The following is a 17,825-nucleotide window of genomic DNA, read 5'->3' on the forward strand; positions in this document are numbered from 1 at the left end:
TCTTTTGTTGGCTTTTTCTTCTGTTATGCATCTCTGGAGGTTCATGGAACTTTTATATGCACTTTATGAAATGATGAAATGTGTATTTAGAAAAGTGAGACTTGACTGTCATATTTCTGACTAAAAGTATCTGATATAGCTCAATTCTACGCAATCTAGCAGATAGTTGTAATAAACTTCAAGATAATCAGATGGTATTGAAACTTTACACTCTCAGGTTAAAAATATTTTGCTTTCATCATTATGTTTCACAGTAAACCCAGTTTTATTAAATTGAATTTTATTATTAAATTAAATTTTTTATTATTAAATTAAATTTTTATTAAAAAGTACCTTATAGCTCATAGTCTGTAAATATTGTACTGTGTAATTATTTAGTATGTACTAAATATGTAATATGTACTGTGAATTATTTATTGTACTGTGTAATGATTTACTGTGTATTATTTATGGGTCACATTAAATCTCCTGGTTTTTGTTCAGTTTTTAAATTTAAAAATGTTGCTTGTAGTAGCCATGTAAAACTTAAATAATAAGCATTAATCCACATAATTTGTTTTCTTGCTAAAATTTTATTTAATATACATACTTTTGAACAGCTAGGGATTGTGAGCTTTATCTAGGATCTGGTCGTGCAAACGTGTATTTCAGTGAAGGATTTCTTTACATGCGTGCTCTTACTATCTGCAGGATCAAATTCTTACTGGCTTATTGTTAAAATCCTTATTATCCTTCAGAAATGTTGTATTCATAGGGTAAATTGAAATGTAATGGAATGTGATATTTTATTCTTGGTATTTGCTTAAAACTGAAAGTTAGATGTGAATTTTTTAGTAAATACAAAAAAGATTCTAATTAACTTCTCAATTTAGATTTTTAGGTCCATTCATCATTGCAGTGGAAATGTGAAAGGGGAAAAGTAGCTACATTTTAACACTGCTAACAGTATTATGTAATTCATATATTATTAGTAGTGCGAGTAAGAAGTCACAAGAGCTGTAATTTGATTACATTTTGAGGGTTTTTCCTTTTCAGTCAGTGGTGAAGACTGGGCGATTGCTGATTAGCCATGAGGCACCTTTGACAGGAGGATTTGCATCTGAAATCAGTTCCACGGTTCAGGTAACAGGTTATTTGTATTTTAATGTTCTGCATACTTATAGAAAAAATATTTATCACTATGTTAAAAGCTGAAGCGCTCATATTTTTTAAAGTTAGTTTCTTTGAAATTTTATTAAATTACAGCTTTGTGTATGTTTGCATTACTTTATCTGAAAAGCTGAGAAACCGTGTCCCTACCATGCACTGTGTTAAGGATCTACTAAGCTAGAAAATTTAACTTTCACTGAAAAGCAGGTAGGATGTGCTGTTAGATGCAGTAGAAATATCTTTTTGTATAGTCTGTTCTTAATGCTTTTTTTTAACCTTTATCATATTTTATCCAAAGCTTAAAAAAAGAAAAAAAAGTTCTGGGAATGTTGAAGTTAGAAACGGGGTGGGGGGTGGGGGGGTGGGGGGGGAAAGCACAGTTCCCATAGAGTATAGTATGATGTTAAATTTAGCGTTCAGAGACCTTGGGAAAGCAAGCTGGGAAAGTCGCTCATATAGGCTTTTGGTAATATTCACAGATGAGTAGAGCTTGTGTGCACAGAAGAGCTTTGAAGGGTTGTGATGTACATCGGTATCAATTGTCTGTAGAACTAGGCTTCAACGGAAACCCTTTTGAGCTTTCTGCTATGTTTTGTATCTATACTTGCATAGATTCCTCCCATTAACTTGATTTCTTTCCTGTGCACATGAGCAATGCTGGTTTATAGAAGATCTCAAAGTTATTTTTTCCATCACTGCCTGATGACTATTTTCTGATTATTCTTAGCGTAGTCCCGTTTGAAATTATAGGGCTAAAGAGAAAGGTGGTTCTAAAATTTACAAAAAATAAACCTTAAAAGCAGTGATTAAAGCTTGGGAATTCGTGTGTGTGTGTGTGTGTGTGTAGAAAAGAAGAGAGTAAATAGTTAATTGTTCTGGGAATGTAGTTTTGAATTAAATATGCAGAAGGTATAGGAAAGTTGTTTCTTAAAATCTTTGTGAAACAAGTTTAAGACACTTGTATTAATTTCAATATTACTCTGCAAATATTTTGGCTACCAACACTTTGTCTCTGTTTTTGAAAACCAGATATTTATCATCCTCCTGAGTGATTAATATTAGGCTTCTCTCCCATTCTCCTCTTTTCAGATAACTTTGTTGATTAAAATAGGACTAGTAAAGTCATAAGTCATTGTCAAGCATGAGTGTTGAAACTGATGTTCGTTCTTAAATTCTTATAAAAATATGAAACAAGATCAATCAAAAGAGCCTCTCTTTTAGTGTCTCATGAATTAACGCTTAGAGCAAAAAACTATATTAAGTCATGCAGATATCCTCATAATACTTTGAAGACACAAATAAAGAAAAATATATAGAGAGAGAGATAAAAGGGAGTTCAAGAAAAAGCGAGTCAGCGGATACTATTGGAAGATTCATTGCATGCATGGGACCAATATGTTGCTGAGACTACAAAATGAGTTTTTAATCTTTTCAGATTTGTGGTAAGAAAGGTACTTAGCCTGTGATAAATCCATGTTGGGATTATTGTCCATATGTATCTTGACAAATATTATTTATTTAGACAATGAAATTTAAAGTGATGTAAAAGGGACTATTTCTTTCTGTGTATATTGAAAGAATCTATTTGTTTTGTGATAATAGCTCATAATTTTATATTCTTGTTTTGCTAAGAAAACTAGGATTTGTATCTTGAAAGATATTAGTTAATTTGCCATACAGGTTACTTCAGAATAAATCTAAATATAGATCTTTAGTATTGAATTTATCCACATTGAATTTCTTTTATATAAACTGGCTCTCTTGAATCCATGTGGTAACTATATTGCCATTACTGTTTATATCCATTCTTCAAGATTTTATTATCCTTAACTTTTATTCAACTTTTAATACCAGTATTTTTAAGAATATCATACTGTAAAAGAGATTAGAATATAATTTATAAGCATAAAAAGTTTTTAAAGAAGAATATTGCTTTATGCATAATAAAGACCTCTTTTTTAGTCAGTTGCAACACGTATTCCCTTAGCGATCAAATAAAGTCTATATGTCTGATATCCCTGTGTAGTAAAAGTAAAAAGGAAAAGTGAAATTCATTTTTGCTGGATGCAATGTATACTAAGAATGCCAAAAACTTGGGGATTGCAGTTGGCTTTAGTTTCTTCTTACACGTGGAAGTAATAAGACTCAGTAAAGAGTGTCCAGTTGGATTAGATGGTTACTTTCCATATTGTTATTCTGTCCTTGTTGTGAGGTTTCTCCTCACAGAAATAAGGTGAACAAAAATACACAAGTTAAAACTGTCAGAAACATTTCATGGTGATGTACACTTTAATGAAATGAGTATAAATAGAAATGGTGGCTTTCAGTCATGAACTGTATAGGGGAAAACTTGATTGAACAGGGTTTTTTTTTAGCTACATGAGAGATTAAAAGTAGCAGTTGGAGACCATATTAAATAAGAATTCCTCTCTGTCCAATATAGAGTATTTAGAAGGGGCACATTATTCCATCAAGCAGTATTTCACTGTGATTTCTCAAAACACTTAAAGCTAAGAAGGGGGATAGAGTGGTGCAGTGATACAACTTTGTCCTCCTTAGTTTTTGTTATTGATATTGAAGCATTGATAACCCTTTTATCAGATCTCTTTGTCACTGCTGCTGCGTCATCAGTGTTCCAATTTATGTCGTGCTTTTTTCTGGCAAATGAAGGGATTACTATCCTAGCTTGCTCTCACAGTGATGAGCCTTTGAGTGTGGTGGTTTTGATCTCTTTGTAGAAAGAGGAGTTCCTTATGAATGAAGCAGTTCTGTTGAGCGGGCAGTGTAAGGGGGATAAGGAAGCTAAGCATAAAGCAGTAATCCTGCAGTAATCTATAACAGTGGAAAGAGTGCTGTAGATAGATAATAAATGTTTTTGTTTCAGCAATGACTATCTATTGAAATGCTTATCTAGGGACTAACTCATAGGTGATCTTTTTTCTTTAAGATGTCATCTCATAGAAATATTTCAAAATTATTTATTGTTCCCTCTGACATGTAATATATTAGAAAGTTCAACCCAAACTTCAAAATCTTCTGTGGTCTATTCAACGTATCAGATTTGAAGATAATTCTAGGAAGGAGTTAAATGAACCATGAAATTTTTTTTCCTTCCTCTGAAAAGCAGGCAGCCATTCAGTATGAAATATCAAACAATTCTATTTTTTTGTTTGTTCATGATGTATTAGAAGACAACATCTGAAATCTGGGGATGGCTGAAAATTTCATGGCATTCTGAAGAATGCTGTTTGATATTTCTTTAAAAACATTCTGAATTATACAACTTTGAAAGGAATGTCATGTAGATCCGAAACAAATAGTTTTTGGTTTCGAAAGTGGATTTCAAACAGTCACTAACATAATGTACAGTTCTTGTAATTTGCTATTTTTATGTAGCTTCTGTGTATGACAATGTATTTGCACTATTTTGTGCGTTAGAGGCTATTCTGCTCAGTTTCTGGCATGTGTGAGTCCAATAAATAGCAACCTCTTGAGCACAGGATTTTGTCAGGGATGAGATGATGTAATACAACATATGATGTTCTTTTTCAGTTATTCAACTCACCTTTCTTGTCCTTTATCCAAACTCCTTTCAGAAAAATATACTATTCTCAGAAGTGAAGATAATTTGGCAGAAAATGTATTCAGAAATCAGAAAGTTGAGGAGAGCAGAGTTAAGAATTGCTAGGGTAACTTAAAGTAGTTTAAGATATGTGCATCCTGGGAAAGGATTAGGATTTGTCTTCTGCCTAGTGGCTTGATTTTTCATTTCCTTGTTTTTTATGGCTTGTATATTAAATATGTTGTATCATTCCTGCTTTCCATGGGACTGCATCCAGGAAATTTGTATTATGATTACAATAGTATGGTGGTTATTTTTTTTTATTAGGACTAAAAATAAATATAAGGAATGTAGAAGATACCATTTGGCATTGATCTTGTAAATGCAAAAAATTGGTATCACAGGAAAGTCTTGGTTGTTTCTACCTGTTCTCTGCAAATAATCTGACAACAGATATTTAAAACTTATTGGAAAATAGAAAATGCTTGACTAATTTTGAATATATTTTCTTTTAAGAATTTTGAAATTTGTGATTTATGTGCATCAGTAATATTACAGCAGAATACACCATCAAGCTCTATATTATTATTAAAATAGAAGAAATGCAAATGGCTCAAGAAAAGTGATACCTAGTGTGGGAAAGAACGTTGCTGTCTATAAAATAACAAGATGGCACACCACTTTTTGTAGTAGGTTTGCACAGATGTAAAAAGGTATGTATTGTCTTCACTCTGTCAGCAAAAGAGCAGATCTGATTTAATTGTGTTTTTCCATAGTAGTAGTGCAGTTTCTTTTCTTACTACCTGATAACTACTTTGTCCTAGGCCATCTGATATGCCTTGGGGGAATCTGCAGGGTAGGCGATGTTGGATCGGCTACCGAAGCCGTGGAAGGGAGAACCGAGTTCTCTCCTCAGGCTTCCTACAGAAGACTTATGTTTCTCATCAAGTTACATAGGTTTCAGGCTTAAAGTTTAAGATTAGCCATGAGATTACTCCTAGTAAATTCAATGAAATAACCTGTATCTCAGGATTGAGTTATACCATCTTATTTTTTCAGTTCTTTGGTTCTGTATGTATAAATTGGATATAATCATCTTTATCTATTTAGACTGGAAGTGCTTTGATTTGCTTCCTCTACTACAAAATAAGGCCTAATCTCCAATAAGTGGGGTTATTTCCTGCTACTGTGGAACATTAGTGGAAACTATAAGAGAAACTATTTTTGTGGGAAGCATTTCAGGAAAAAGAAAAGTTGATATGTCTAGGAATGTCTTTCAACGATGTGCCAGTTTCAAAGCAATTTTATTCTGAAGCAAGTTGCCTTAGGAAGAATTTTTCAAAATAAAAAGCTTGAACAACAACAAAAAAATCTTTAATTTCAGCAGAATGAATATTTAAAGTAAAATAGGCCTGTCTGACATTGGATAGAAAATGTCTTAAATCACACTTTATTATTTTACAGAACCATAAAGAAAAGAGTTCACCTTTGCAACATTACACACTCATACTCTTTCAGCTGAATCAATTTTCATACCCTCATATTATATGTCTTTACAGTTTGGGAGGTTTAGATATTCCAAACAATTCCGTTATTTCAGTTTTCTCATAAACTGAAGTTAAGCTGGCTTTTGCCCAAGAAGTTGTGACAGTTTTACGTGGTTCTTTCTGATTCTTTGGGCAAAGGATTACAATGCAGTACTTCAGAAGAGTCAAGAGACCAGCTTTGAGTTTCAGATTATGTCTCTGTGTCTGCATTAGCAATTCACTTGGTGCAGTAGGAATGAATTAATAACTTCAAGTGGCTTGTGTTTCTTTGTTTAATTAACTTTAATAAACTTTTGGAATTGTGAATGCCATTAAAAATTGTGGTAGTTTCCACTTGAATCTAATTTTAATGAACAGGCTGTACACATTTATTAAAATCTATTGTTATTGGAAGCAACGCTTCTCACAATTGTTCTTAATTTATACTTAAAAGATTCAATTCTCATAATGTGTTGAAGCAAATTGCCTTCTGAGCTCATCATTAATACCATTATGGAGTGTATAAGTCTTACGAATTTGGAGGAGTTTGAGGTACAAAATATTAGAACTACTTAATTATAGAGATGAAGGATTTGAAAGAATTCTCTGCTCAGTTTGAGAAATAATATAAGAGGACTCAAACAAGTTTTTGCAAGTTGATTAGACAGATGGTTCAGGACAGGACAGCCTGGAGGGCTTTTTGTTTGACCCAGATTTTTTCTACTGTTGAGTACCATTTCACGGACTGTCTAAATAAAGTGGTTCAGGGCTCTCAATATAATGTGGAGAAACACAGAAATATGCACGTACAGGCGTATGGTCTTTCAGCTGACAAAAGAAGATTATTAACTCTGAATCAGTGATTTTTAACTTTGCTTTGACACAGTCATAATAGTCAGTAAGACTAAATCAACTGAAGCCCCAGTTGCTGATGTATTGGCACAGTCTGATGCTTCATAATTTACTGTCCTATCCAATTTTATTCAACACTTTCACTATTTTAGCCCATCTAACAGGCATCATGAGTTATAAAACCCTGTTTTTGTAGATCACAACATTAGTTTGCATCACTAGTAGGATGATTTAGGAAATGTTGATAGAGAACAGACAAAAGCTGGAATGAGCACAAGGGAAGTAAATACAAGGTGGGCAGAAAATATATAACACAATGGAAAAAAAAATGAGTGACTTGAAGAAAAAGAGAACATATAAACAATTACCCAAAATAATGGAAGAAGAATGTTATTTTCTAAGTAAGGAGTTGAGAATAATAAGGGATATGTTATTGAAATAAAGTTTTCATTAAGTGACTTGAGTCAGAGCTGTATGTGAAAGTCAGGTGCATGAAGAGGTTTGTCATATTTATAAAATACGAATATAGACAATTCAGTAAACCCCCAATTTCTGTTGCTGTGTGAACTAGAAGCAATTTTTGCTATGCAAGTTTAAAATCCTGGATAGCGTTGAACAAGATTTCTTAAAGAAAGTGAAGCCACATTATTCATTTTTTAAAAAAATCAAAGTTTAAATACTACAAAGAATATTCTAAAAATCACAGATACACCAGAGAAACTGAAAAGCTTAGTAAAATGAATATGAAAAAATGGCCTTTCATACAATGAATCTGAATTATGGATTTAATATGGATCTTTCATATTAGTTATGAAGCTATTCTGTATTTTAAAGAATGTGGATACTGCAATAAACATTTGAGATTTTCTGTTTTCATTTTTAAATGGTAGAGCAAGTTGTGTGCATTTTATTCCACTGCATGCCCCCTTCCAGACATTTGCCTCTCCTTGCTGTGACGTTCCCTGCCAACATGCCTCGGCAGTAACTGTGGCTTACAAGCCCAGCTGTCTGGATTTGGTGGTTGTGTTTGTCTGGCAGAGGTGATTTTTTTTCCTGAACTTGTATCACTTTCAAATGGGAGCTGTAAACCAACAAGCCATGCACCTTGACAGGGTAGTGACTGTACCTTCTCCACACACTTTTTGAGGTCATAACTGTTCTTGATGTTATTCCAAAGACTTTTTATACAGCATAACTCACTGTGCAGAAGTATCCCAATTTTCATCTTGTTTCATACTCTGACACCTAGGACCAATAAGAAAGTCTTGTTTTATATCTGTAACAAATGCAGCACAAGACGATTGGATTTCTAAGAAGTTTTGTTTGATGTTATCATGTCTTAATGTCCAATTTACTTACAAGGCTCAGGTAGACATGTTTATTTTATCTTTGATAGACCTAGGAAGGGACAAATTTCTCTAAAATGCAAACAGAAAAATCAGAAAAACTTCATTATAATAACTGGCATCTGTTATCTGCTCAAGCTAAGAGGGAGTGTTCCATCTCTCTATGCTGAAATAAATTCAGTACTAGGGAGAGAAAAGTGGTCCAATGAATTAAGTATAGTCAAATATTAAATTGCACCCACAGTAATCTGATTTCCTGTTTCAAACTCCCAAATATGTTTCTTAAAAGAGGCAAACAAACCCCAAATCCTAAAATAACATTGAAGTTGCAAAATGAAGTACTCAAATACTATGGTGAGCTTCTGTAAAATGTGCACATGAACACACTTTTTAAAGACATAAACACAGAGTGTGTATCTCCAAATAGAATTAGTCTGCTCTCTAGCCAAAAGTCATTTAACTCCTTATTTATCTGCAGCTCAACTCAAAGTTTCTTAAACTTCTGAAAAATTTCATGAACACAGCTGGTCGAGAGCAGGCACACATGCAAATGCCTTCTCAGCATCGGGATTTCTTATGCACGTACACTCATCTTATTTTCAGTAGACTATCTCATTTACTGTGTGAAAGCTCACATAAATTGCACCCACCCAGTGAGGGGAATATATTTCCACCTATCATGCATGACAGTGCCATTCTGCTGCAATATGAGAAACCCAAGTTTGAATCCCACTCATGCTGATTTGGAGAAGGGTTTCTGCATGGTGAAAGCGTGCCCTACCAGCCTGGCCTAAAAATAATGACTTGGTTCCTGTGCAACATGTGAGTGTCCTAACTGCTGACATTAGTAAATCCTTTTCTTTTTTTTTTCCCCCCCTAGAGACATGGAGGCAAGAATGAAACAGTAGCTTGGGAGTTTGCATAGATGTTGAAAGGTCAGAGACCATATTGATTAAAAAGCCCAGTGTTGTGATGTATATTTAAGAAGTGAGAGAACAAAGCCACCAGTGAGGTTTTGTGTGCTCCTTTCCAGTGTATGAGAATAAACGTGTTATGCCTTCTTGTAATGTACTGCACGCACCAGTTTTCCATGTCTTCCAGCAAGTGTTTTGCTCTACTAGCAGTGTTATTTCCACTCCAAAAATAAAAGCACGCTGACATTAATGTATGAGTGTGACCAGTTGCTATGAAATAATCAAATAATTTAATGTGGACATTGCATTTTACAGATTAAGTTAATTTCATGTTAGTATTGGTCTGATTAGTGAAGGTCGCTGCTCCTCAAGTTTCCCCAACTTCCACTCAAAGTACAAATTTGGAAGTAGGGGTACGTTGTCATGTACTTTTCTCTAATTAAACACTATGTACCACATGCACTTTTTATTCTGGCCATTTTGTTGTCTGGCCATTTTTGATTCTGTATAGTCACCGTATAGTAAAGTGCACTGCACTATGGGATTCAGTGTTAAATATCAGTAGAGTTGTGCAGTTAGCAGCTTTTAATTCTGGAAATGAGAGGAAATGACTAAACTTTGGATTTAGCATTTGTGTTTGGTTTGTAAAGTGGATAATGGCACAATCTTGTTAAATCGGTTCTTAAGAAAAACATTGCAATATCTGAAAATATTGCAACTATTTTAATAGCTGTACAAATTTTTCCCATTGCCATTTTTACTTAAACATAAATAAAAATGATAGCATCCTTTCCTAAGCTTTCAAGATGTGTTGTCTGAGCATTATAGCGTTTTGTGGAAAATCCACAGGGCAAACATTATCATACTGGTATTTTGAAATGAAGTACTCTGCCAGTGAGAAAACAACTTTGTTGGTATGTGATTGAAGTTCACAAACTGAAAAGGGTAGCTATGGATGACAGGTATATGCCAATAAGCTATTAGTGGATGGAACAGGAAAAACTAAGTGGGCAAATTTAGACCACTTGTCTCTCTAGACAAACACTTGTGGTGTGCAGTACCCAGCAAGATGACTTTTTTTTTAGGAAAACATTAAACTGAGAAAAGATTTCTTTTTTCCTAAAGATTGTCATTAAGTTGTATGCTTTCTGTAGAGTCATTTATTTTTGAATAATATATTGCATGAGTATGTTTTGTCACTGATTCAAAATAGCCCTCTATTCTGTCACTGTATTGTTGCTGCCCCATTTTCCACTCTGCTGTTTGTAAGACAGAGGGCAGCATTTCTTCCAGATGCATCAAAAACCCATTTGTCTTCCCCTGTCTGAACTGGATTTCCCACATTTGCTGTGCAAGTGTGCAGCTGAGTACTTTTTCATTTGTTATGCAAATTCTTGAAAAGGCGCAAGGAGTTTATCCCAGGACAATACAAAGTGGTACAGTGGCAGAATATATTGAGAGTTGTTGTGGTTCAGTGAAATTGAAAGTTTTGGCTACTGAAAGAGTTCATTGTTGGATTCATCTTAATCACTAGAGTGTATAGCGTTAAGTACCCTCTTAGTGTATTTACTGAGGACATTTTCCCTTGTTCTGGTATTTAATTTGTCATTAAAATATTCATATGCCCGAGGCTGAACTCAGCATTATTGTCTTGCTGATGCATCCATGTTCATTTGTAGTGATTTATAGCTTCAGACAATGTGTTTGGTCTTCTGTACACTGATTCTGAAAAGAACCAAAAATATGGCAACTGAGGCAGAATTGAAATGAACGTGAACTTTCCTCTTTGCTGCGCTCTTGCCCTTCTTTGCCCGTTTATCTCTCTAGCTGTTAGAAATTTTCTTCTAGGGAAAAGGAATGTTTTGTGTTTATACTTCCTCTGAGGTACAGTTTACATCTGCAGAAGTATAATTTTAATTCAAACTGATTTGATTAGAACCATGTTGTGATGCTAACCATACACTTAAGATAACCCACAGACCTGATAGAAATGAGAAGATTTCTATCGAAACAGTGAGGAGGGCAAAAAAGCTTCCATGACTGTGTATCTTGTGTTTCTGGTCTGTGATGTGGTGATATTTTTCCATTTTCTCTCTAATAGCATATTAGAGTTCAGTAACATCAGCATTTTAACTGGTATGTAAATGAAACTAATGATGTTTTAGAAGGCCATCAGAACTATGAACTCTGCTATAGTAATTTTAGGTTAAAGCTGCTACTGAGCAGGCCTTTATAGTATACCATGACAGATCACCAGCTTGTTGCTTAATTCAAATTAATATAAAAATATCCCTTCCATTTTATTGGTCTTTGAAACTGACTTTTGTCTGATAAGTGATCTGTGACAGGCCTCTAGAATAACACAGATCTGTAAAGTAGTTAATGACTCAGGATGTTTAACTTCCTTTCTGCTTCAAAAACCTAACAATTCTATGTTTAACTTGCTTTATTTTGTTTGGCATTATCTTTTATTCAGAATGAGTTATGAGTTGTTTTTGAACTCTAAATAGAAGTAGAGGTTTGAATAGCAGTTTATGATGTCATGCCCAGAACTACCTAGTTAAAAGTATGGTGATGGTCTTTCTGCTCTAATTTCCAGTGCAATATAGCAATAAAAGCACTTCTTGGGTGGTTGAAATTGCTTGGCCTTTGGCATCATTTCTCAAAACACTTCAATGGGATGCTATAATTCTTTATTCTTGACCCTGGGTTGCCAGAGTGCCTTAATAATTTGCTATACCTGTAGATAACTATGGGTATTCTTAGGGGCATTGTGTGCGAGATTTACAGCTGTGGAGAAAACACTGAGAAGCTCATCTCATTAACTCAAAAATTACTTTAGTGGGTTGGTTTGAGGTTTGTAAGGTGCTGATTCATGGAAGTCTATTGCCTTTGTTTTTTTCCTGGCTTTTCATATTTTGATATGGTCATTAGAAGTGACCCGGCTAGACCATCAGCGTATGGGAATAGGCATAGTTCAGAGCACTATGTAGTGATCTATGGCATATAAGGACCTACGCAGAACAGGGGAGAAATATGGTACCAAATAGAGAATGTCTCTGCTTTCATGTTAATGGCTCAGTGACATTTTTTAACACTGTATGTAAGGAACACTTTTCTTAGGAGTTTTTTGAATTAATACATAAATGCCTGTGTTTTTATTGATGTTTCATGTACACATACAAAATCAATTTATTTCAGTTCTGTACTGAAAATATTCATAGTTCAAAGAAGAGGATGTAAAAGGAGCCTCTTGAACTCTTCTGTGCCCTTCCAGAGTGCTGTGAATTTTACACTGTTGCTCTTGGCTATCTTAAGATCTCTAATACAGGGAAGAAAACGGAGGTTGCAATTTTACTACCTAAAACAAGTAGGCTAGCTGCTTCTGCTTCTCTCTGGAGAAAGTAACTGCCTGCTGTCCCTAAAGACTGACACAGCTTGAGTTAGTGCCCAAATATCACCCTGGCTTAAAGCCTCAAATCTGAATTGTGAGTGTAGGATAAGTTATGACAGGGCTGCATCTTCATGTGATAGGCACAAAGGAAGAAATTTTGGAATTGTGTCCTCCTAGTGCAGCAGGCATTTTGAATGTAAGTGGGCGCATGCTCATCACTATTTTGTGGGGATGTGGCAATCCAAAAGCTGTCCTCCTGGAAACTGATTATAGTAGAGAAGCAATCTAGAAGGCCAGGTAGCATCACATCAGTGTGCTCTGGGTTATGGAGGACTTACAGGCTTTTTGATAGAAAAAGCATCGTCTCATTTTTCATCTTCCTTTTAAGAAAGCCTCCATGGTTCCTAGATCCTTGCTACTTAAGGTGGACAAACCGTGTCTGGTAATGCTGAGCTCCTGACTAGCAGATGTAAACTCAGAATTCCTGAGAAAAATGAATTTGGCAATTTCAGTCAGTGACTGTTGCATGAAACGAATAATAACGCTGGGGAAGAGCCCTACATGTTCCTCTGCTCCTGTGACCTTATCCGGCATGATGCTCTAGATGAGATTGCTAGTCATAGGCCCATCATATACTGTAGCACCAGCATAACAGATATGGGCATGAGTTACTGTCCTAGTTGTAAGCATATTAGGGATTCATATGCTATATATAGATTGTGCCCATGATACTTAATGTAGTTGTGCTGTTTGCTATGAAAGCAGGACATGGAAAGGCAGTTTCGTTGAAGGAGCAATAGCAGTACAGGCATCTGTCTGTAACCAACTGGAAATTTTTAACATTAGCATACTGTGATAGTGAACATCTAAGAGGGAAATGAGATTACATCCATACACAGCAGAAAATTATTCTATCTACAATTATCTCACAAAGAGCAAAAATTGATGGGGATTTAATGTTAAACACGACTGAGTCAGAAAGCAAAGTCTGCTTTCAGACTACCAAACACTGAAATGCTCATTTTAGAAAATACAGCCTAAAACACCCTTCAAAACTGAACGAATTTCTCTACAGACAGCCAAAATCATCTTTCTTTAATTTATATATAGAAGTTTCTGACTGGAAAAGTTGACCTATGTAGCTGGAATTGTTCCTAAGATACATTGGCTTGAAAATAGTATTTCACTCACTGTCTTCACTGAAAAAGTGCCTTTTGTCCTTTACGGCAGGTGGAATTCTGATCACCAAACTGCTTTTTGATGAAGCTCTGACCATGAACAAAGGAGTAGCAGTGCAGTAACTTTGACATCCAAGGAATATAAGTATCTTGGATAGAAGTCAGAAGGAGGGGGCAGCAGCATCTGTTTCTCTCTCCAATCATTTGGTGAAAAAAGTACCATTTCTCCTGCACGTTTTAAAGAAGCCACTGTCCTAGATTTGGGGGATTACAGATTAGGAATGAATATAGACAAAATGTGGTGCTCTGCTGGAAGTAACTTTCTAAAATACCTGCCTTTTGGATAGGGAGGTGGTAAACTGCTGAGACTTGAGAGCTATTGTCTGGATGCTGTATTGTCTGTCTCCCCAGTGTCTCTTGATATTACGGACTTGTCTTGGCCCTAGTTGAGAAGTGAAAACCTAGGCCTGTCAATGAATTCAGCGGTACTAGGATTGTGAGTGCCTGTGTCATTTAGTCTCTCATTTCATTTATAATTCAGTGCATGGAGATGATGGCTGGCCCTAACAGTGCCACCTATTCTTTTTTCTTCTTTAATCAATTGCACATCAGTAGAATTGGAAAGCTACTTACAGCAAAAACTACTTTTTTTTTACTTTGCTTTTTTACACTTTCTTTTGTTTAAACAGTAACATCAGAGATGTTCATCACTGATGAATAACCTTACAATAAATAAATGCCTAAAAAGTACAGTGGCTTTGGGCAAAATAATTGCCAAGAATGTACTTTAATATCACTGTGTATTGACAATATTATGAATATTATCAACATATTACAAAAAATTAATGCCTTTGGGTCTTCTAGAAAGGAAATTTCTTACTATGTTCTCTCTAGTTTTGTGGATCTCAGCAGTGTTGCATTAGAATCTTATATGGCTTTGTACCTTTGGTAGTGAATGCACATTACATGAATAACAGAACTCATTATATGTTAGGAGGAATAAATGCAGCTATTTAGCAGCCAGCTATTAGAATAAACTTGAAACTTCGACTAATGCAGCTTAAGACAAGTATGTCTGTATGTTGTGTATTTTCTAGGACTTTGAGTCAACACACTAATTCATTTTCAGATTGCACCTATGCCACATCTGAAGGCAAAAACAGCAGTAAAGAAGGAATCCTGGTTTTTAATTATGTGCAGAAAGTAGGGAAATCACTATCCTTTACTACTTCAAAAGTGTAAGTTAAGTATTAGCAGTGCATCTTGCCTTGCTAGGAGTTAAATAAGGTGTGTAATGAGGTAACACATTTACATTTACTGACATTACACAACCCTCTGAAAAATAGGTCATGGTTGTGGTGGGTCTGGTAGAGAATCAGAAATGGTTACTTTATTTTTTAATCCGTGATCTTAGATGTCATTTGTAACACTGTGCAGTTTTCCTTTTTGCAGTCCTTCTCCTTTGGAACTATTTAGTGTGTAGTTGTCTTTTTAAAGGTATTTTTTTATTATTATGTATGTATATGATACATGTAGTTAGGCCAAGAAGTCTGTATGTAGTTATGTAAACATATGAGACGATTTAAAAAAAAAAAATCCACATCTGCCATGAAACTTACTGCATTTCTGCTGGCCTCTCCTAGAACTTCACCCTTCATTCATGAAAAACAGACTGATTATCAGGTATTTGAGAAAAGTAATCTAAGTATCTTCCAGTTCTTACTTTTAAAATTCATATCTAATAAATAATCTGTTTAAGAATTAAGAGATACAGCACATAATTGCAATGCTGCTTTTTCTTAGGAGAGAAGAGAGAAAAAAAAAAGCAGGAAAGAAGCATCATGACTTACTGCCAGTGATATTAATAGCTGGTATTAATATATCTGTAGTGAAGCCTGCTGTTCAAGGCTTGAACTATTGAGGTCAACAAGTCTCTTAGAGTTAACTTGAACAGAGCCAGCATTTCAAAGCTGTCCTAGGCTGAGCTCATTGCGAAGTCCCTTTTGATTTCCCTGAAAGGGACACCAGATTCTTGCAGAGTGGTCCTTTAGCAGCTTTGAACTCATGACTGTGTGACTGGAGTGGAATTAGTTTTTTGTGTGCGTGTCCATTCATTTATTGGTTTGAGAGCATCTTTTAACTTTAGACTGTTTTAGGAATAAAGAAATAAAATGTTTTAGAGGTTCTCTTTATATGGGTTGTAGTTTTGGGAGTATCTTATTTCTTCTGAGATAGCAGAACTTTCATAGTTAATGGTGTTGTGTTTTATGGCTTTGAGGTTAAATGATTAAGTTAGACTTCCCGGGGATGGAGGCTGATACTTGGCTTGCACATGTATTATTCCAGTATGTACAGAAATGTATTGGGAATTTCTCTTGAAATAAGAATAAAATTAACGTTTGGAAAGAAAACTTCATTTCCTTTCCCTCTGATTTTGAGCCTCCTTCCCCATGGGCTGAACATTCCCCAGAATAAGCTTTATTAATAGATGGGATCTGCATGATGGCTTGGTAAGAAGAATAGCCCAGAGTTATTGTAAATTGTGCTTCAGGCATCTTTCTCTATTAAATTCAGTGTTTTCATGTCAGGGATGTGCACCTTCTAATGGCCTAATTAGTAGAAAGGAGTCTGTTTTACTGAGTTTGACTTTGATTATGTGAATATCTAATTTAAGACCCCTCTGATTAAAATGATTGCTTTTTAAGCAATTAAAAGATGCAGATGTGGTAATCTCTACCATGCATGTATCATTTCTAGGACAAGGGAATATCCACTATGTTGGCAAGTCTATTAAAGTCATGCTTTTGAATAGTACAATCTGCTTTTATTAAGCTGTATCCTATATTTTGTAGTTTGTGTGTGCAAATAGTCTAAATTGTGGTACTACACACTAGTATTTGAATAAAAGAAAGCCACTATTGAAACTTGCATTATACACTGTTAGTAGCTGGTAGTAGAGTCAGAACAGGATGTATTTCTAGGTGTACAAACACTGTGAAAGAATGTGTTCCCTAATCTGTTTGCAGCAGGTATTTGAATAATTGTAGAATATCTTAAGTAGAACACTTTTTACAATGTTGAACAAAATGGAGCTCCAGTTTTTTGTTGTAGTTTGTAGGCTATACAGTATTATAAATACTTCGGCAGTTTTGCTTTCATTAGCCCTTGAATATATTAAATAATCATGAAGTCTGTCTTATACTATTAAATGCTCACTGTCATTTTAAAATGTTTTCTGAAAAAAAGCTGTTTGGTTACGTATATTCCAGTGTTTTACTGCTGAATTTGTTTCTGCATACTGTTAGGCCTACTCTGAATCGTGAGCCTAGGGTTCTGCTAAAAAGATGACAAAGATCATTTACACTTGTGGAAATAATTCAGTGTTTATCTGGAGACGGTATCTTTTTTTCCCCCACTCTGATATCAGTCAAGAGGGCAAGAAGGAAAACCCTTCGGTTTTCTTTTAAATCATGTGAACCCTGTCATTTACGTCATCTTCAAGTGCTGAGCCTTAAGAATTTGCTTGCAAATAGCTGCGTTGTGCAATGGCTTCATTCCCTACAGCTCTGACAGCTTATGCAAAGGCATGAAGGCCAATCCCTTGTAGTAAGGGGACAGGCTGTACCCAAACGGTTCCGCCAATTAGGAGTTTATGCATTGATCTCCTTTTCCCCCAGTCAGTTGCAAAATTTTCTAATCTGTGTTTGCTTTTTATTTTGCCATAAACTTTTACCGGTAAACATACTGAAAAGACAAAGCCAGTTGATTAAGTTAGTTAATATGAAGAGTTTTCAAAAATTGTATTCCTTTTGCCTTTGCAACTGAAGCAATTAAAAGCAACTTGTCGTTTTTATTCCTCTGGCTGAAGCTGCTAAGTTTCTGCTTTCTGGAACCTTAGGGTGCT

The 17,825-nt window shown here is 35.0% G+C and overlaps 1 protein-coding gene across 4 annotated transcripts in view; it reads left to right on the forward strand.

The window, feature by feature from the left end:
* Window positions 1–17,825, forward strand: part of BCKDHB (branched chain keto acid dehydrogenase E1 subunit beta) — a 140,276-nt gene that overhangs the window by 84,708 nt on the left and 37,743 nt on the right. For 2 of the 4 annotated variants that reach the window (XM_064508707.1, XM_064508710.1), the window contains exon 9: window positions 1,036–1,122. The exons of 1 other annotated variant lie outside the window; for it this stretch is intronic. In XM_064508707.1, coding sequence (XP_064364777.1) covers window positions 1,036–1,122 — 87 coding nt within the window. Of the gene's footprint in view, window positions 1–1,035; window positions 1,123–13,973; window positions 14,001–17,825 lie in introns of those variants that run through there. One more of the 4 variants, XM_064508709.1, reaches the window with a different exon arrangement.

This window comes from Dromaius novaehollandiae, chromosome 3 (assembly GCF_036370855.1).
Source record: "Dromaius novaehollandiae isolate bDroNov1 chromosome 3, bDroNov1.hap1, whole genome shotgun sequence".
NCBI lineage: Eukaryota > Metazoa > Chordata > Aves > Casuariiformes > Dromaiidae > Dromaius > Dromaius novaehollandiae.